Below are 21,002 nucleotides of genomic sequence, written 5' to 3' on the forward strand. Positions count from 1 at the left end.
TGACCCACAGCAGGAGAGGTCATGTGATGATTTTTGGGGTTGTTAAAAAAAAAGTATCTGGAAGGGCTATGTATTGAGGAATTAGATTGTAATAAATTGTCAGGTAAGAGACCGTGTAATAATGATACACTAAATGAATTAGATAGAATGAGGAATATTCGGTACGCATTTTCATTAAATACTAAAAACTAGAAAATAAAAAGTCGGTAAAAAAACTTTTAAGTTAAACGGTTTTATCTTATCTGCACTGAAAACTAGAAAATAAAAAAATAGTTACTTACCTGTCAACCTACGTAGGTGGTCCCGGTCATATTAAACTAAAATAAAAACGTGGGGCCCCTGTGAAATCCTACCTATGGCAAAGCATATCTTTATACTTTGGTAGATCATGAGCTCGGCGTTCGCTGGTGAAGCCGCTACGGCTGATTATTGATTGTCAAAATCTCCAGTTACGATTATAGTAAGTCGATGCAATCCACACCTATTATACCTCTAGAAGAAAGTACTACAGCAATAGTTAATGGGCCCCACGTTTTTATTTTAGTTTAATATGACCGGGACCACCTACGTAGGTTGACAGGTAAGTAACTATTTTTTTATTTTCTAGTTTTCAGTGCAGATAAGATAAAACCGTTTAACTTAAAAGTTTTTTTACCGACTTTTTATTTATTTTCTAGTTTTCAGTGCAGATAAGATAAAACCGTTTAACTTAAAAGTTTTTTCACCGACTTTTTAAAGCTTGGCTATTCGATATTTGAAGGCGAAATTAAAGTATAGCGAGACGAGATAGTTCTGGCAACACCAAATTTTTAGCAATTCGATGCTAACAACAGAAAATTAAAATAATTCTTTAAATATTATGAAAATAAAAGTAATTATAAGCCAATTAGTCTTCGTCTATAGTGTAAATAAGTAGCATGTAACTGTTATAGTGGTCTGAGCCGTCATATTCTAACAACATGACTGAAAACATAGATTCGGAGGCAAACAACCTCTGTATTCCCGAGGATGCATTTGAACAATTCCAAGCAGTTTCGATGTATCAAGAAGAGGAATGTATAGTTCTTCAGAAAGTAGCAACTGAGGAGCCTAAAGAACCAGATCGCGGTGAGTTAAGTCACATTTCATATGATAATGAGGTAGTTGTGACTACTGAAAACGAAATAAACAGCACAGTCAATGACAACACAGACGATATGGATACCAGTATTGAGCAGAAAACAGTAGCCCATTTGAACACAAAAACGACTGCAAAGGTAGATGACCAAGCAAACAATTTTGACCAGGATAATGGATCACAGAAAGTTAGTAGAAGAGGCAGAAAAAGTAAACGTGTGACAGGAACCGATTACGACGGTACCGCTAATAACTGTATCTTACTAGGTTCATTAGAAAACCATAGTGACATCTCAGTAAATTCTGAACAAGAATCCCCTGTTATTAGCAGCACCCTTCCCCGTAAAAGAGGTAGAAAACCTAAAGTGAAATCTGATCTTCCGGAATCAGGAATAGATAAGCTACAATCTAATATCTCTAATACTCCATTTAGTTCAGACCCAGAGAATTCTGATATAGTATCCAGTAATGGCAAGAGAGCGAGGGGCCGTCCACGAAAAGTTGCACTTCCTACTGACCGGGACTTCTCAAGTGAGCTGAGTGGTTCTGATAATAACAGATTAGACGATCTATCATTGCCTCGAAAGAGGGGTAGACCTAGGAGACCAAGATCAGAAGTAAATATTGACAACCAGATAAATGTTGAAACAGATATCCCGTCAAATGATCTAATCAGTTCAAAGGATTTGAATGGGACAACCCCCATTAAAAGCGACAGCAAGGATAATGAGTTATACTTAGAGAAAGGAAAACAAAACATAGAGTCAGAGAGTAAAATTTTCAGTGATGGTGGATCTTCTGGAAATGATGATATCTCATTAAGTAATTTCAAAAGCCATAACAACTTGGATGAAAACAATGAGGATCTCAATTCTACAAATACAAGTATAGATAATTTACCTGTTAATGATGGTAAGTCTAATAAAAAAACAAAATCCACAAAAAAAGGAAAGGGTAAGCCTAGAAAAGTACACACCAAAACAAATGAAACTGTCTCTGATCTTGGAAGCATTAAGTCAGATGATGATGTGACAGATGAATTAAGTCTCAGTACATTAAAAAGCATACAAACTCACAGCAATAGTTCTGAAAATAATAATACTGCAGAAGTTTCAACCACTGAGGATAAAGTTATTATTGAACTTACTCTAGAAAGCAGTGGAGAGGTCAATACTCCAACTAAACGCAGTAGCAAGATGCCAGTAATGTCAGACTTTGAGTATAATGTAGACAGTGTCATAGATAAAGAATGTGAGGAAAATGCTAACAACGATTTACTTGTGGAAGATACCTCAAAACGACCTGTTCGTAGAAAAGTTCCTAAATTACGGTATGATGAAGGTTCTGATGAAGATCCTTTTGCTAATGTAGAGTTGTCTGATGATGATGAACCAAAAAGAAGAAAAGGTAACAGATACTATTCAGATGACGAATATGTACCAGGCCGAAGAGGAAATAAAGACATAGAGTCAACTGACACGGAAGCAGAGAATGAGCTTATTGATGAACCATTTAGTAAACAAAAGAGGAAAAAGTTACGCAAGAAATCTGACAGTCAGTCTCCACGTAAAAAGGCTACTGGAAGTCAGCCACCTAAGGATGTAGAAAGTGATGATGTAGAGATTTGCTTAAAACCTGCTGTTATAGCTGCAAATGATGATTCCGAATCACACCCCTCCAAACTGTGGGGTACTAGTAATGAGTTCGAAAACTTCCTTGCTAAGAAAATTCAAGGTACAAATTTACAAATAAAAAAAGTATCTGCAAAAGAACCCACTGAGAATAAAACTCTGGAAATTCCTGTAATAGACCCTGTGGCTAGGAAGAGCATTGAAATATCTTGCCAAACAAAATTAATTAAAACCACGTCTACTGGTGTACAAACCAGTCCACCCTATGATATACCCATGAAGGACAACATCACTTTGACCCCTGAACAATCGGAAAAAGCATGTTTTTTCCTTAACAGTATTGTAAAAACTACTTCAGAGTTAGGTACATTGATGACTGAAAAATCTGAAGACTTTATTAAAAAGAAAATAAATACAACCCATGTTACTGACACAATGAAGATGGATTACTGTGTAAGAAAGTCCTTTTTGTTATTTAAACTTGCTAAGCATAATCTTATACAAATGGAAGAAGATCTTGCAAAACAGTATGAAGCATTTCTAGAAAGTAATAATTTATCATCATGTAGACAAGGACCAAATGTTTTAGTGCCGTCAGCCAAGCCTGCAAGTAGTGATAGTGATTGTGAAATAGTGGAGGAACCAATTAAGTCGTCTCCTGCTCCTAAATCTAAAGAAAAACCTAAATTTAACCCTAAAACTGTATTTCTTAACAAAGAACTTTCTATAAAAATAGCTAAAAAGCAACCAGAAAATAAAAAAATCGAAATTAAGGGGCGGCATACTGTATGGATAAATGATACAGTAATGGTAAAGAAAGTCAAGCCTACCCAGTCTTTTTTAGCCCAGGACAGCCGAAATAAAAAACCTCCAGATAATAAGATCACAACAAAAATGGTAAGTGATTTTTTTGAGAATTATTACCGCCAGAAAGCCATATCCATTTGTGCCCCCTACATAACCATGGATTGGCTACATGTGGGCACAGAGTGTGTGTGCAATTATTTTGTTGTTAAGCCAGTTGAATTTGATAATAATGTCACTTATTCTGGAAGTGGTGGTGTTAGCGCCGCACGCAATACCAGTACCTCAGAGATAAATCATGCTTCGAAGCAAATATCTAACCAAACTTTAAAATGCCCAGAAACTCTACTCAAACTTTGTTTTCGGATTGTCAAAAATCGTATGCTTGATAAAAAACATGTGAAGAATGTTTATCAACAAGTGCAAAATGAAATTACAGATGACAGACACCAGCCAGTGACATTATTTCGTCTGTGCCTGAGAGTCATTACTGGTAGAGCTGCTAACACCACGGAGCTGAGCCCAACACCCTTAAAGATGACAACACCTAATGTTATGTTGACTGTACTGCCGCTTACAACGCTCTGCCATCAAAGAATAGTGGCGCTTATATCGAAATCAGACGAGGAGGAGTCCAAACAAGAACATATAAACTTTGAAGTCACAAGGTGTAGTACAGAAGAAAGTAATTATTTTATTCCCACGTGTTCTTCGAAAAATTTAACACAACCTACTGAAATAAGAAAACAAATTAAGTCATTATTCTCCTTATGTGTTGAATTAATACAACAGAAACAACATGAAATGTATCAAGTCAAAATTTCAACACCAAAGTCATTAAAATCATATGCTTTTGAGCAAGTAAAACATTTGGTGCAAAGAGATTTAATGGTTCCCTTATCTGACACGAATCAATATAATTTAGATAAACATATTGACGGAATTATGATCGAGGGCTTAACAATAAATAGTGTGAATACATTGTCAGAAGAAGCTTTCTTAAATCTTGAACAATCTCATATGGAAAACCAAAATAGTCCGGATTATTTAGACGAATTTGATAATGAAGACAATTATGAGCCAGATTTCAATGAACCTGATGAACATGATGAAGTTGAAAATGAGACCAATTGGGTATCTCAATTACAAATGCAAGAGCTTAGGTCATGTGTTATTAATACCAATTCTGACGCTGTTGAAGAGGATCCTATATCAGGTGTTGCCCATATTAAAATTGAACCACTGGATGATTTGCCTGAAAATGCAGAGGTGCATGTGAAACTTGAACCATGCCCTGCACCTGATGAAATGACAATTATACCAAATGTAAAACCTGAAGGTGTAGAACATATTGATGCTGAACCAATACTGAGAAGGAGTAACAGTAACAGTTACGATGTCGATGCTTTTGAATCCTTTGTTAACACTAACAAGCTAATGTATGGATTACATGAGGGAGACATATTCACCCAAAGCGGACAGAGAATACGCAGACAACATGAGCCCGATTACGAAGAGGATGACATGAGTATGAGTCTACTAGTACCGCAGACATACGAACCGTTGTCTATAGAAACTGCTAAAGGGAGTTTAATGGAAAGTAGTTCAGATGAAGATAGTTCTAGAAATAAAAAGGCTGCTGGGAAAAAGAAACCTGATAAACGTAGTAAAGGCAAGCAGAACAAAGTTGATCCCAAGACTAACAAAGAAACGACGAAGGAAAAGCCGAATAATGAAGTTGCAAACTTAACAAGAAGAATGAAAGATAGAATAAGACAAGAAGAGAAAAAAGATGATTCTACAGATTCAGAAACTGAAAACTTGCCTCTGCGATTAAGAAGAAAAAAGGAACAAGAGAGGTCAAAATCAGAAAAGACTAGTAGTAAAGCTACAGAAAGTGAAATACAGTGCAATAATGTTGATTCGACAGATCAAGTGGGGGATGACGTAGGAACGTTCACTGGTTTTACAGCTATAGATCAAAACGAGATGTCTACTTATCAGAAATACATGAAATATGTTTATGATAAGATTATTCCAGAAAACGAACATGAAATAAGGAAGGCAGATAAAGAAAAAAACATTCCAGAAGGTCCCCTCATTTCTGATGAGCCCGTAGAGTTACTGGAATGTGAACCTACTATGCCTATATTTGATAATATTGAAAACGAAGACCAACCCTTGTCAAAAAGAAAATCAAAGGTCACATCGAAAAAAGACGAAACTTCGACTAAAGAAGAAAAAGTTTTAAAACCTACATTTATAGACCGCCACGGTTGGCATTGCTATCCTCTTAACACAGAAGATTTAAAACTGTATCAAAACTCGTGCGTGGCTTTGGAAAAGTTGCCTGAATCATTTGTCCAGACTTACTTCGAATACCAAGGCATTACTACCAAAAATCATCGAGACCAGGAGATTGACAGGTAAAAATTTCGCTTTCATATTATTTGCATAATTTATTATAAAGATCTATAAATTAAGTTTTTTACTCCATTTTCTTCCAGGTTGACAAACTTGAGCTCTCTGAACCGATCAGTTAATTTAGGTAAATGTAAAGCAAAGTCCAAGCGGGATGGTCTAGGCGAGCGCTCCTCGGAAGTGGGCAGCCGTTCCAACAGCCCCGCGCACTCAGACCGTTGCAACGAGCTGGAGGCTTCGGAAGATGAAGGAGCGAACATCGATGATGAGGTCGCTCCACCTGTTGTAAGTATCCTCAATTTATTCCATTTTTTAACTATTTAATTTATTTACTTAACCATTTATGTACAGAGTAAACTCATGAAAGAAGTAGAGGCAACATAAAATAGTACAAAGTACTGCTTATGTCTCATGAAATGTCTTCCAGCAGACCCATAGTAGGTAGCAAAATATAGAGATGTAGACAGACTGTGTAAAATAACTATAAAGGTTACTAATTATTTACTTTTAGAATTTAAGACTATATCCATGTTTCGAGTTACATAATTGCCACAAGCTAATAAAAAGTAGAATATTACAATCGCCTACAATCTCTCTACAAAATTAAATATAATTTGGTTCAGTTGTTGACAGTGAGAGTGCAACCTAGCAAACGCTTCCACTCTTTCTATCTAGTTTTTAAGTTCATTTGCTGCGTCTTAACAGGGACATGTGCCTAGGATAAGGATGCATTTCTGTACACAACAGTATAAATTTTGCAACAAATAAATAACACTTTTTGGTCATCCACAGGCCCCAAGGAATTCCGAAAATACTTTAGCCAAAAATCTGCTAATGGACGACAATGACAGCGATTCCGATGCTCCTATCAAAGTGAAACAGGAGGTTTCCGACGAGGCTCAAGGTCCCAAGTTTAAAAGTGCCAGGTCTAAGAAGAAGGAAGCTGCCGCTGTACCGGAAAGTGGAGACTTGATGTTGACTGCCGATAAGATGATGAATAAGGAGCTATCGTTGTTGCATGCGCCGGTAGTGGTGGAGGATGTTAACGAAACTCCTTCTAAAGGACCCGTGACGAGGAATAAACAGGTACCAAAAGGTTTATTTGTAATGCAATTTTATGTTGCTTATTACAGCTTGCTAGAGTCGATATTTTACTGGCTGAAAACTCGCAATAAAACTAAGCATTATTTGTTATCGAATTTAAATTCCATCAAAAAAATATTTTCGAATTACAATTAAATTCGATCACAAATAAATCAATATTATAAAATTAATAGTTTTTATCTTATTAATTATTATTTTTTTACTCATAGAAAAGTGCGTCAAAAAATCCACCATCGACAAGCAAAATTAAGAATGAAGAAGATTCATCTTCTGAAGAAGAGAAGCAATGGGTTAGCACTAAAGAGAAGCTTCTTAAAAGGATGGGCAAGAAGGACCAATCTAGGTACTGTTATCGATTACAGTTTTTTGATCATTTAACTATGTGGCTAATAATGCTTCATATTTAAATGATCAGCTATCTCTCTTGATTTTGATACCTTAAAAAAGGCAATCCTTCCTAATAAAGGCAACAAAGCCCAAAATACAGATTAGCTTAACATTATTGGACCCTTAATCATCTTGTAGTACATAATTGTAACAATTAATTATCTCATTACACTCAGTTTGGACGACGCCAAACGCGCAAAGCTAGTAAGCGAATTCATAGAGAGACGCGGCGGACTCCCAGACTCGCACATACGCAGTCGCAGCACCCGCCCTCGAAGATCTGCCAAGAAGTTCCTTGAGAGGCAGAAACAACTTGGGTAAGGATTTAAAACTATCGATTATCCCTGCTAATATTATAAATGCGAAAGTAACTCTGTCTGTCTGTCTGTTATGCTTTCACGTCTAATCCACTGAACTGGTAAATCTGGTAATAATAAAATTTGGCACAGAAAGGTAAACCTACCTTGAGAAAGAACATAGGATAGTTTTTATCCCGGACTTATGAAGAGTACTCTTGGAAACGCGATATAACCGAAGTATACGCGGGCAAAGCCGCGGGCGGAAGCTAGTTAGTCTGTAATTCCTTAAGCTTTTTCTTGTGGTTACTCGTGTATCTATAACAGTTCCCGCTTATCGAGAATCTACTTACCCACTATACCTAAACTTTTTGTTTTTATTTCAGAATATTATCAAGGGAACTCTTTGGTGAATCGTCAGACTCAATGTATATGTTAAAAAGGTCTCAAGCGCAAGGAAGTTTATATAAAGGACGACGTAATATTAGGAAGGTAGGTAAAAAAAAACAAAATATTGTCGATATATTTATAAAATACTTTGAAGTTTATTTTTTTCTCTGGACTCTTCGTGTACCTATACCTTTTTATTTACGTTTAAATTGATTTTCAGGTTATCGATAAAAAGTCTCTAGCGCGCAGCACTGTTGTAGCGAACATGGAAGAATTTGAGAGAAAACGAAGACTGAATGCTAAGCAAACCAGGCTGGTGAGTACCACTATAACGTTATTTTGTATTTTTAGCACATTAACTGATTAAAACTACTTATTACTTACTCGCATAAACCATTTATTTCGGACAGAATCCGTATTCGTGTTAGTAACAATTTACTTAAGCTCTATGTAAGAAATTACATAATATAATAAAAATATTTTTGATACATATATTTTTCTGACAGAGGGAGCTACTGGGCTGCGAGGAAGGCGTGAACGTTCTAGTCATTAACGACGAAGTGTGCCTCGAGTATGACTTCGAGGAGAACCGACCCGTCGTCACCGTTCACCCCTTCTTCACTAAGGTCATGAAGGCCCATCAGGTTTGTGTCACGAGGTCTTTTACTTAAGTAAAAAAAAAAATAAGTAAAATATGGAAATTAACTTTTCCCTTACTTAAGCTTCAATGTGTGTGTGGGATTGTACGAAAGAGTTACCGCGGCCATGGTACTTAAAAGGCCTACGAAGGAACACGATGGAATTAAGTTAATAAGAGTCTGACACTCCCACCTCACGCTGAAAACACACGACGGGAGGAGTCATTTGATTATTTCCCATAAAAAAATGGGTTAAATTCTGGTGTACTTTTTATTTCTGGATATTTGATAAAAAATAGATAATGCAGCTGACAATAATGCCATCGGTTTTCCCTTAGTACGAAGGTGTAAAGTTCATGTGGGACGCTTGCTTCGAGAGCCTCGCGGAGATCGAGGCGGGGCGGCCCGGCGGCGGCTGTATACTCGCGCACTGCATGGGACTCGGCAAAACTCTGCAAGTACTAGCGCTGCTGCATACGGTTAGTGATTTTCTTGTATTATTTTAAGACATTCAAAGTCAAAAACGTTTATTGAAACTAGGCTAGTTTTTAGTACGTCAAAATTATTCCAAAAGAACAGCAACCCCAAAACGCCCCCATTTCACCACTTCCTAGTGTTATGGCTGGGAAGACGAACAAACTTCTCAGCAAAACAACTGTCTATTACAATTAAATTAATATATAATACAATATAAAATTGTTTTTTTAAATAATATTTCAGAAACTGAAAAATTAATAATGTTTTGTTATTTTAGGGACATTAACATTGTATTTTATTTGTTGACTGTTCAGCCAGTTTGGTGTTTGCTCAAAACTTTTTTCACAAAAAATATGATTTCAATACCTGCTTTTAAAGTAGCCTTAAAAAATCCGCTCCCTTCTTAATCATTGAATGACTGTCTTAGAAAGCGCTTAAGTGTTTCAAGGAGCAAGATTTTCGTTAAAATATTTTGAAAAGCACATGTACCGTTTATTCACAGGTACTGACACACCCTGGCGTGAACATGCAACGGGTCCTCGTATGCTGTCCCTTGTCGACGGTGCTGAACTGGGTCGACGAGATACATAAGTGGATCGGACCTGTCACCAACGAAATCAAGGTAACTTTATATATAAGGATATATGTATTTTAATGAGGCATAATTTGAAATATAAAAATAGCGCAGTTGGTATCTTGTTTTGCGCAAAATTGCGCAATTTTTTTCACTTTGCGCAAAGTTCCAAACAGCCTATAGTTGCGCATAATGTAGAAATATTGAGCGACATTTGAAAATTGTAATTGTTTTGGTTTCAAGCCACGAAAGCTAAAAAGGAAATTACAGGTAATAGACACTCATATTTATTTTAGTAACAATTTACTTTGTCATTGTTGGATAAGGTTTGTCTGAAATGCCAGGTAATGTACCTCCTATTATGGGATCATTCAAGTAGTGTAGCTTACCTGGTGGTACATATTGTTAATTATGTTCCAAAACGTTTGTCTAAGAAACTGCTTGTTTCTCTGTAGCTTTGATGCTTTCAGGCTGTCGGTTTTTGTAATATACATTACATATGGTTATCATGTACGAGTTACGACGTAATTACGTAACCATTTATTGAACTGGAAACTCTTCCTCAGGTATTCGAACTATCGAAACTAAAGAAAACATACGAGCGTGCTTACCAACTCGAAGACTGGTACAACGGCGGTGGCATATTCATCATAGGATACGAACTCTTCAGAAGTCTGACCACCTTAGACCCGTACCTTGATGACGTTCGCCCGACAATCGTCAACAAAATAAGAACAGCTTTGTTAGACCCCGGTCCAGATATAGTGGTCTGTGATGAAGGACATTTACTCAAAAATGATTGTTCGGTACTCGCCGTAGCTATGAGCAGGGTGGTCACGAAACGAAGGATCATCCTCACTGGAACACCTATGCAGAACAATTTGAGAGAGTATTATTGCATGGTCAACTTCGTCAAGCCGAATTTGTTGGGGACTTACTCGGAATATTCTAATCGGTAAGAATGCATCGACCATTTCTTATCAATTTTAGGGTATTTATATTAATTGAAAACTAACCTCTAACTCCTTGCAATAGGTTCGAAAATCCAATAATGAACGGTCAGCACAGAGACTCGCGAGAAGAAGATATAAAGCTTATGAAAGCTCGTACACATATCTTGCACAAAGTATTAGAAGGTTGTCTTCAAAGGCAGGAGGCTTCAGTATTATACCCTTACTTGCCGAAAAAGCACGAGTACACAGTATTCATAAGTTTAACGCCATGCCAGTGGGACTTGTACAAACATTACTTGCGCACCTACGGCAAGCAGTCTAAACAGAGCATATTGAAAGACTTCCATATACTGCAGAAGATATGGTCGCACCCTCAAGTGCTGCATAACTTTCATACGAAGACAAGAGATCGCGATGAGAAGGCTAAATTGAAAGGTAAGACTAATTATAATTGGTGTCAAAATCTTAATAGCTGATGGTGTGGCTTGGATACGATAATAGGCTGTTTAGTACGTACTATGCAAATGTCAGGGGCGGATCCAGCCAACGAAAACCAATAAGGGTAATTCGTGTGTCATTGAAATCGTGTACAAGAGCGAATATATAGGGGTAGTGCCTAAGGGAGGACATAGGAGGACCACATAAGGGATTATAAAGTAATAAGTGGAGTTATAAGGATCACTAATAACGAAGCATATATAAGTAACATAAGGGGGAAATAAAAGGATAAATAAATGTGACAACACAAGTATATAAGGGTTGTAGGTATACCCACAGTGCCCACAACTACGTTAGATTTGCCACCGGTCAATGTATGCTACCATTACTAACCCTGTACCAATTACTGTCATTTGTTGTTTCAAGCAATGGAATTGAAAGAGGAAAATACAGGTATTATACATTTCATGAGCTTGAATTTCTCTGCACCATCCATAACTGTTCATAAGCTTCACTTGTAACCAATCAACCTTAGATTGATCGCTCATCTCATACTGCATATATTTAAAGAACCATTGCTAATATTGTATATTTATAGAATACTAGCGTTCTAATAGATGATTCATTTAGCATGCGGAAATATCGATATTATTCCACTGGGAATATGCTAAGCTATCTCAGTTCTCAAGCGTACCTCCTCACTCTAACCTCCTTTCTCAATCCACAGCGGAGAAGATAGAAGACGACCTTGCGAATGAAGACCTGGAGGAGATAAAGCCAAATGTTGCCGAAGACCTGTGGTGGCTGGAGTACATGGACGGCGGCAAGATGCTGGAGACGCTCGACAGCTCCAACAAGTTCGTCGTCGTCTTCCGGATATTAGACGAGTGTATCGCTCTGGGGGATAAAGTGTAAGTACTAAGCATATTATTAAGATTTAGAGAAGATCAAACTCAACCTCAGGGATCAGACCTCTGGTAGCTGGAGGTGTGTTAAGTTCTGAGTCATTTGTCCATTTTGCAGTCGTTACGGGTACTCAGGCGCAAGTAAGCCTGACGACTAGTCTTCCAAGGGGTGTTGCCAGAGTAACTGGGTTGAGGAGGTTAGATAGGCAGGCGCTCCACACGTAAAAGACTGTTACTCAGGTGCCCTCGGTCAGACTAGAGCCGATCTCAACAGGAATAGACTAGAAAACTACCCAACATACTAGGAAAAAGGCTAAATAGAAATATTTTTTCCAGGCTAATATTCTCCACATCGCTGTTCTGCCTGGACGCTTTAGAATACTTCCTGAAGAAGATAAAGAATTGGTCGCTAGGCAACGAGTACTTCAGACTGGATGGCTCCGTGCCCGCCGAGGTGCGACAGAAGTGGTGCCGCGAGTTCAATGCAGACAACAACTATAAGACCAAGTGAGTTTGTATCTGTTGTGTCATTGTTTTGATCATAAAATGTGGGTAATATATTGAAAAATTGATTTTTTTATTACAGCTTAAAGACATTGGTGGAATATACAAAATTTATTGTACCTAATCACATTAAATTAAATACGTTAATATATGTCGATTAGCACAAAGAAAAAAAAAATACGTAAAAATAAATGATTTTTTCAAACAAATATAATAGTGCGAGAATTAGAGCAGCCTATATAAGTCAGTCATTACAAACTAATCTGACAGCTGTCAACAGGTCAAAACATACAATACTTTATCTCTGTTTTACACATGATGTTGTAAATTATGAAAACGAAAAATGACACCAGTGGCCAAACCACTGAATGGATTAGGTTATTTTTTTTACAATTCACCATAGAATGTCATAAAGTATGTTATACGATTTAATGTGTTTAGGTACGACACACCCGAATTCACCCGATATAAAAAATAGACCACAAAGAATTGAGTGCCCTCAATCTGAGTTTCCGATCTTCACAATTATAATCTTCTGTCTATTCCAGACTATTCCTCGTATCAACCCGCGCAGGTTGCCTAGGCCTGAACATGACGGCGTCCAACCGTGTCATCATAATGGACACGTCTTGGAACCCCGCGCACGACATACAGAGCATCTTCCGAGTCTACCGCTTCGGGCAGAAGAAGGACTGCTATATATACCGACTTGTTGCTATGGTAAGTCCTCACAAAAAATCAGTTAGTTTGATGAAAAAAAAATCAGTTAAAAAACAACACTCTCTGAGGTCTTATACAGTTGGAATAAGATTGTGTATGTTTAATATTTTGTTTGGTCATGTGATTGTAACACCTGTAAAACCGCTTCGTATCGGACAGGGTATCCTTAAAATCTATACTAATGTTATAAAGAGGAAAACTTTGTTTGTTTGGTTGTAATTAATAGGCTCAAAAACTGCTGGACCGATTTAAAAAATTCTTTCACCATTCGAAACCTACATTATCCACGAGTAACATAGGCTATATTTTATCCCGGTACGGGCAGTAGTTACCACGGGACGCGGGTAAAACCGCGGGAAAACGGCTAGAGTTGTATAAAACTGTACGTAGTACAATACACAATTTATGAAATGTGTTCCAAATATGTTCACCACAATTTCTCTTTCAGCTCCATAAACAGTGTTACAAAAATATCCGCTGGTTGTAATGCTTTTGAGTTTTATGTATTTTTTTCTACTTATTTTGTAGCACCGTGTAAATGGTATATGGTAGTTTGAACAAGTATCCATGTTCATCACAGGGTACAATGGAGCAGAAGATCTACGAGCGTTCAGTGACAAAACAAGCGGTTGCTTGCCGAGTCGTGGACGAACAGCAGATCGACCGACACTACAATATGGCTGAGCTCACCGAGTTGTACAAGTAAGTGTTACTGTATTACAGTAATTTAGGTAAATAAGATATTTTTTTAGGTATTAAAGCCTGGGTAATTTTTTTGCGAGTAAGAGTTTGGTTTAAAAAGTCTCAAAAGAGAAACGGAAAACTGTGTTATCAAAAATTTAGTTAGTTTAGCTTTGGAATACAGCATATTAATTTGCATTGCGCACGCCATATTATTTTGTTTTTATTTCGCTGAGGGTGGGGGGGTGAAAAGTAAGTGCTCTTCTGACTCCCTTGTTATCGCTCAGGATTCTAATTTTAGAAATACTCACTGCGCTCGTGATCCTTCGCTAGCTCGGTCATCAAAATTGAGCCCGCGGTTCAAAAGCAACTTTGCACTGTAGTACAACAAATAAATATTGTCCGCGTAACATGAGGCGATGGTTATGACCAGATTCGACGAGGGCGGGTCTACGGTGGCGGGCGGCGTGGCGGCGGGCGTGCGCGACGTGGCGCTGCTGCGCGTGGCGCGGCACGCGGCGCTGCACGCCGTGCACGAGCACGACTCGCTGCTGCGCGGCTCGGCCGAGCAGGGCCTGCCCGAGCACGAGCGCAACGCCGCCTGGATGCAGTTCCAGCAGGAGCACGCCACCAAGCGTACATACACCACATATTATACTCACATAATACACAAACATTGCGTTTGTTTCAATCAAATAGGTCCAGGATCTGCTAAAATGATTTGATTAATTATTTAACTGTTGGGCAGCCACACAATCTGCGCTGAACGTAGTTGTATTATCCGGGTACGGGAACAAGTTTCCCCGGGACACGGGTGAAATCGCAAGAAACTGCTGTTTGTTTATATGAGCGATCCTGCGGCTGTCTGAGCCACAAACTTCTCAAACTAATAAAATTTCGTCTTTTACAGAATACGAAAACAAACTCATTACGGACATCCCTAGCGTTGCGGTCAAGCGAGGGAGTGGGGAATTGCAACAGACACCTCCCGGCGTTGAAGTCAAAACAGAAGACACCAGCCCCGACTACAACCCTAACGAACCCAAACCTAAGAAGGGGAAGAAGACCACCATCGTCAAATGCCACATACCGATAAAAGACGTCAAAAAAGAAACGCGAGGAAGACCGAAAAAGAGCGCAGACCCTGCTACACCCAGCACCAGTGCACAAGACACTGAGAAACCGAATTTAGATGAGCAGCAAGAAGAAGTATTGGTGGAAAAAATAACAGATATACTTCTCAAATATAACTTCCAAGGTAAAAGAACAAAGACTGATATATCAACACTAGTCGCGAAAGTGAGTAGTATTGTGCAGCGAGGATATGTGGACGAAGCGGACATGAGTGACGACCTAACCTCCAGCATAGCGCGGGTGTTGCTGCCGCAGCAAGTAGCAGTCGGCGCGGCCACCGACCTCGTGTGCGAGTCCTTCAACAACTCACTCGCCACCAGCTTGTCGCACCGCGACCCTCCCGGACCCAGGACTAAGAGGAAAGCTGCCATAGCCGCCGGAAAATGTATAGATTCTATTGCACAAGACGTCGTCATCAACTTAGCCGATGACGATAATGATGACAGAGATTCGGACTTCGAGCCAATCGTAGCCACCACGAGTAAAGGGAAAAATAAGTCAAAAAACTCAAGTGCGTCAACAACTTTCGATGTCGACGAAAGTACTTTAAGTGCTGACGAGTCACATTTTAGTCCAGCCAAGGAAGTTGTTGATAATGTAAATAATTTTAATAGTTTGTTTAAAAATACACTTAAAGATAAGCCTGAAGATAAAATCACAACTACACTTGAGCCTCGCCGTATAAAACCGAAGGATAGGAAAATCAAAATTTATAAAAAAGCAGAAAAAAAGCTAGAGGAACCTAAGGTCAGTGAAACGGGACCAGTAGCGAAAGAACTTGCGAGAGATGACCCGAGTATTGTACTGAGTGACGACGACGAACCGATACCTAGGCTTAACACTACAAAGAAATCCGTAGATATAGAAAAGCCTGTCGAAAAGCCAGTTGATCCCGTGGTGGATGACGAAGTAGTTCCTTTACCGATGTCGTTGCTGAAGAACCAGAACTTTATCAACATAGTGGCGCATACATACCTGGTGGGTAACCCCATGCTGGATGAAGACGCGGCCACCCTCGCGGCGCAGTACAGCACGCTGAAGACGTTCAATGAGGCACAGCAGACCGGCAAGGACGTGTGCAGCGGACCCATCTATGATATAGCTGTCAAGGTAATACTGCAAGTATATTTTTTTGCGAAATATGTCCTATATGGTTATGATTTAAAAGAAAATTTATAAGATGACTTCAATGAGATTGGAATTTTTACCACGCTTATATTATCTTCACTTATAACTATGTATGTAAGAAAATTTTTGAATCTTAAATTGACCCACTTCCCGGTCTTCGATTAGGATGAAATTTTGCACACGCTCTGAGTTCTGATGACAATACATGACTAGCTAAGAAACGTTACAAAAAGCGTGTATTTTGTTTTTTTAACTATTTTTCATAAATAAATACTCTTAATTGTTTGGCATTATAGATAACATTAATTATGTCATTTTTACATAGGTAATAGGCAAAGATGTATTAAAAAAGATGCACAGCGTTAACCCGAAAGCGGCGTCTGCGTCAGCCAAGGACGCGGCCGTCAGCATAGAGATGAAGCACCAGATGATAGCCACGCAGAGGACCTTCGAGGAAACTGCCAAGACCTCCAAGCTCAGGGAGGAGATGATCAAGGAGAAGATGGCCATGCACACTGTGCAGTCTACTTCCTCTCCACTGTCCACGCCTACCAAATCCACTGCCGTCACCACTAACACTCCAGTGGTGCCTGTGGGACTGTAAGTATAGATTTTAATGTTGATAAATTCTTATAAGAAGATTTTAAACGAATTCAAAATACGTTTTTTTTTTTTCAGTATCAAGTCTTCGTCTTATATAGCATCGAGTCCGTCATTGTCGGCGGAGCGAGAGCAGCACGAAGAGTGTATTCTGCCCAATGACGATGGTTTCATCATTAGTGATGCCACGCCCCTAGCCCCGCCCCCGGCACCGCCTGCCCCACTTCAGCCCACACCCACACCGCCCAAGTATAAACCCATCATCTTGAACAACATAGTATGTAAACCAATCAAGGCCTTGGAGGCACCGTTCAGAGTGACGGTCGGCAAGAGCAGTAGCACCACGTCTGGGACAGCGCCTAAAATCATTATAAGGAATTTCAAGTCGCCGCCGGTCGTAGTGTCGCACGTAGGCAAGGCGAGAGATGAGCTCCTGCAGGCGGGCACGGGTGCCAGCAGCGCGGCCACAGCGCTCGTGCCCGACACTATACTTCCCAATGACGGCACCATCTGCTTGGACAGCGACGACGAAGACAGTGCAGTTGCGGCGGCGGCCGCCGCCCACCCGGCCCCCGCGCCCGCGCCCGTGCCCGTGTCGCTCACCAGCGCGCAGGGCGTGGCGCTGCCGCTGCCGCGCCTCAGCTCGGCGCCGCCGCACGTGCGAGCGGCTAGGCCACAGACGAGCGTAGCTCAGCCGCAAATGAGCTCCACGCCACTGCCGCATTACATCGCGTCACTGCCACAAATGAGCCCTGCACCGCCGCATTACATCACTTCACTGCCACAAATGAGCTCTGCACCGCCACATTACATCACTTCACTGCCACAAATGAGCTCTGCGCCGGCGCAAGCAGTCACGACACTGCCGCAGCCAAGTGCGGCGCCTGGGCACTTGCTGCAGGGAAGCAAGCAACAGCTCATCCTGCGGCAGGTGGGCACCTCCAGCGACGGGGAAGCCAAATATGTGCTCATAGCTGCCGATTCACTTCCTTTGCCTGTTCTTCCTAAAAATACTGAACCTACTCCAAACCAATCTTCATTGGCCCCCGTCCAGTCGGCAACGTATTCCACTCGTACGGACTCAGGAAATACCACTCCCGAGAAAAAAGTAAATACCTGCAAACCAGGTTCTATAATCCGAATAACGAAATCAGGAGCAGTCGAAATAGTTAACCAATCAAAGAACGACCAGCCGACCGATACCAACAAGAAGATACAACTTGACGGAGGACGCACTTCAGCAACAGCACCACTTAAAACAATTCCAATTGCTCCTAAACCCTCGGCTGTTACCTTACCAAAGAAGACTAATCAGATCGTTGACGGAACACCATCGATTGATCTCACAAATTCAATTACTTCAGCTACTCCAAAGACAACTGTTCACAATTCTGCATCCATTGACTTAACTTGTTTCGATACACCATCATCAATTACTCCGAAAACTTGCACGACCACCTCGAGTAAACCGGGCCCTAGTCTACATAAGAGTCGCCAATCCAGTAGTTCGAGCAGCAGTAACAGCTCCCGCGCCGCCAGTCCAGACAACCCTCTGTCCATCCTAAAGGACGTCATACATATCAAGGCTGCCGACTATCCGGAAAAACCATCCAAGCCAGATCCACTAAACCAACAAATAAATCCTATCTCGAGAATACGTAAACAGCCCAACATATCTGTGGAGCACGTGGTTGCAGCCGACTCTAAGAGTAAAGTCGGACCTGCCGCGACTGCTGGTCACGTGAAGCTCACCCAAGTGCCCAAGGATAAAGTTCCCAAGTACTTAACCGAAGCTGTCGAGAAAAAGTTGAAAAAGGAAATGCTAATGAAAAAAATAATGCCTTTGTTGGGTAAAGATACACCAAAGAGTCCAATCACCTCGAATGTTCGTGAGAAAACTGTTGTAAGTTTTGATAGTTTTGTTAATGCAAGCAAATTATCAACTACTGCTAGTAAATCGAATACAAAAGTATCTGAGAGCAAACCTACCACGTCACGCGCAGAGACTGTGGATCTAACGTAAGTAAACATTCTATAAAGCTCATAAAAAAATCAAATGTATGTTAATACGAATATTTTGACTTAACAATATTTATTATGTTTACAGCAACATATCTGGGACATCTGTGAAACCTAAAACTGAAGTCAAGAAACGGCAGTCGGCGTCTGTAACCGTCACTCCGGTTAAGAAGAAAAAACCTGCACGTAAGTTTTCAGCAATTCTCTAGATACCGTTTTATTTTGGCAAGTTACCGGAATAATATTGCAGAATATTCTTTGTAGATCAAAATTTTGCATGTATACAACTTGTAAACAATAATACTTTTAATTTTGCAGCAATGACGCTCAAGGATTTCGATTTGGACGACATCGATGATATCATTGAACTGGATTAAACTGCGGACTTCATAAACCAAGACTAAACAAGACCCTAAATTAACACTAATAAAATATATTTGTATCGTAAAAAGGGTTACTGCCATGTAACCCGTACTATACAACCATAATAGAAAAAAAAGTAATCTCAACAGGCACAAAAAATGTGTACTTACTAAAAATTGTTGTATGAATTCATACTATTTGTTCCAATAGAGACACTAACACGTTATGGCAGCTTAAAATAAGCTAACAGCATGTCTAAATACTACAGTAACACTACAATATATGATTGCTAATAATTTCAATGAGTAAAGGGAGAGGAAACAGTGTTATCGATAATAATTATTTTTCTTTACATGGTTGATACTTTTTAACAACATACTTTTCATAGCTAAGTATAAAAGGAATTGCAAAGCAAGTTTCCTAAAATTCGTGATGGGTCAACACATTATTCTGAATCAAGCAATGTGTTTGTAACTGAAATAATACTGACTCGAATAAGAGATATTCTACCTCTTCAAAACGTTTATGAAGATTTCAGGTAACATTTACCTTTTGTCTTATATAACTTTTGTCATTTGAATTGGTTTGATTATAATTATCTACCATTAAATAAATTATATTAAAATCTTGAGTTCATTTACAACAAATTGTTTAATGACTAGTATAGCTACTTCAGTAGTATAATTTTCTACTAAAATATTTTGCTAAAGCAAAAGATATGTATAGTTAATCTTTCTACTGTTTGTTTCACATAAATGATTTGGCTCATTTATTGATTGATTGCACATGATACAATGGTTGTTCAGGTTTAGGAGGTGCACGCAAAACTCAGTCCGTCTTACCACAAAAACTTTTTAACGTCAGTTTAAGACTTGTCCAAAAAAATGTCAAATTATGACGTTGACATATGGTTCATTTTGGAGCCATATTTTTTTTAGTCAAGTGTAAAACAGTGGTTAAAGTTTTTGTAGTAAGGCCAAGTAAGTTTTACGTTTATTTTGACTGAAATTCATACTATTTGTGATGTAAATTTCTCACAATATTTGGAAATTCTTGTTAACATAAGTGTTGTGGTAAAAAATTTCTAAATATCTCATCTGTTAGTGTTGCCACTAAATCAAAAGTGCTATTTGATGTTCATAGTTCCAACTGGCAGAGGTTAAGTACAGTTGTGTCTACGTTCTGATTGTGATAAATTTGTTTCTTTTACCTGTGAGAATATGATTGTGTGTCCTATTTGATTTATATTAATGGCAGAGTAAAACATAACTTAGATGTTAGTGTAAGTATTATCGTGTAGGGGTAAACATTACGTCTTTAAGGACTTTATATTTAAATATGAACACAGAAATAATACATCCGTATCTCAGGTTCAGATTTCATTTATATTTTCTGTAAATCGATTAAAAGATTAAGTTTTGTGTATTTTATTTAGGGATATGCTTGACCATGTGCCTCATATTGAATTCAGACTCAGCTTTTAGTTATATGAGCCATTGGTACATGGGCTATAACTGAGTTCAATATGGCCTCAGAGCAATAATCATTCACATGTCACACGTGTTTGAATGCATCTCAATTTAATTTAGTGATAACCACATTTTATTTTTAATCTCCTGGCAAAGAAATGCTATGTTACGTTTTATAAATAACTAGATGTAAGCTAACAAATAAATAGAAACGAATTATTTGTGTTTCTGTTCTATGATTCATGAAAAT

At 39.0% G+C, this 21,002-nt stretch overlaps 2 protein-coding genes across 2 annotated transcripts; both read left to right on the top strand.

Moving 5' to 3' along the window:
- Positions 1 to 799: 799 nt before the first annotated feature.
- Positions 800 to 4,057, top strand: LOC124638478 (dentin sialophosphoprotein-like). The gene is made up of 2 exons (XM_047175449.1): positions 800 to 4,007; positions 4,049 to 4,057. The coding sequence occupies exons 1-2, from the start codon at positions 960 to 962 to the stop codon at positions 4,055 to 4,057; spliced, it is 3,057 nt and encodes a 1,018-aa protein (XP_047031405.1). The 5' UTR covers positions 800 to 959.
- LOC124638179 lies at positions 3,503 to 20,971 on the top strand. Its single transcript, XM_047175072.1, has 23 exons — positions 3,503 to 3,644; positions 3,991 to 5,977; positions 6,059 to 6,257; positions 6,765 to 7,058; positions 7,286 to 7,419; positions 7,640 to 7,780; positions 8,146 to 8,251; positions 8,370 to 8,465; positions 8,656 to 8,793; positions 9,126 to 9,266; positions 9,767 to 9,886; positions 10,405 to 10,793; positions 10,874 to 11,226; positions 11,957 to 12,140; positions 12,471 to 12,641; positions 13,187 to 13,358; positions 13,939 to 14,060; positions 14,473 to 14,675; positions 14,950 to 16,283; positions 16,627 to 16,901; positions 16,980 to 18,920; positions 19,009 to 19,106; positions 19,239 to 20,971. The coding sequence occupies exons 2-23, from the start codon at positions 4,089 to 4,091 to the stop codon at positions 19,295 to 19,297; spliced, it is 8,559 nt and encodes a 2,852-aa protein (XP_047031028.1). The 5' UTR covers positions 3,503 to 3,644; positions 3,991 to 4,088; the 3' UTR covers positions 19,298 to 20,971.
- Positions 20,972 to 21,002: the final 31 nt, after the last annotated feature.

This window comes from Helicoverpa zea, chromosome 17 (genome assembly GCF_022581195.2).
Source record: "Helicoverpa zea isolate HzStark_Cry1AcR chromosome 17, ilHelZeax1.1, whole genome shotgun sequence".
Taxonomy (NCBI): Eukaryota; Metazoa; Arthropoda; class Insecta; order Lepidoptera; family Noctuidae; genus Helicoverpa; species Helicoverpa zea.

Coding starts and splice junctions, on each gene's coding strand:
- LOC124638478 (XM_047175449.1), top strand. CDS start 960: ATGACTGAAAACATAGATTCGGAGGCAAACAACCTCTGTATTCCCGAG.
- LOC124638179 (XM_047175072.1), top strand. CDS start 4,089: ATGACAACACCTAATGTTATGTTGACTGTACTGCCGCTTACAACGCTC. Junction 8,252..8,369: donor GACGACGTAATATTAGGAAG/GTAGGTAAAAAA, acceptor ATTGATTTTCAG/GTTATCGATAAAAAGTCTCT. Junction 14,676..14,949: donor GCAGGAGCACGCCACCAAGC/GTACATACACCA, acceptor CGTCTTTTACAG/AATACGAAAACAAACTCATT.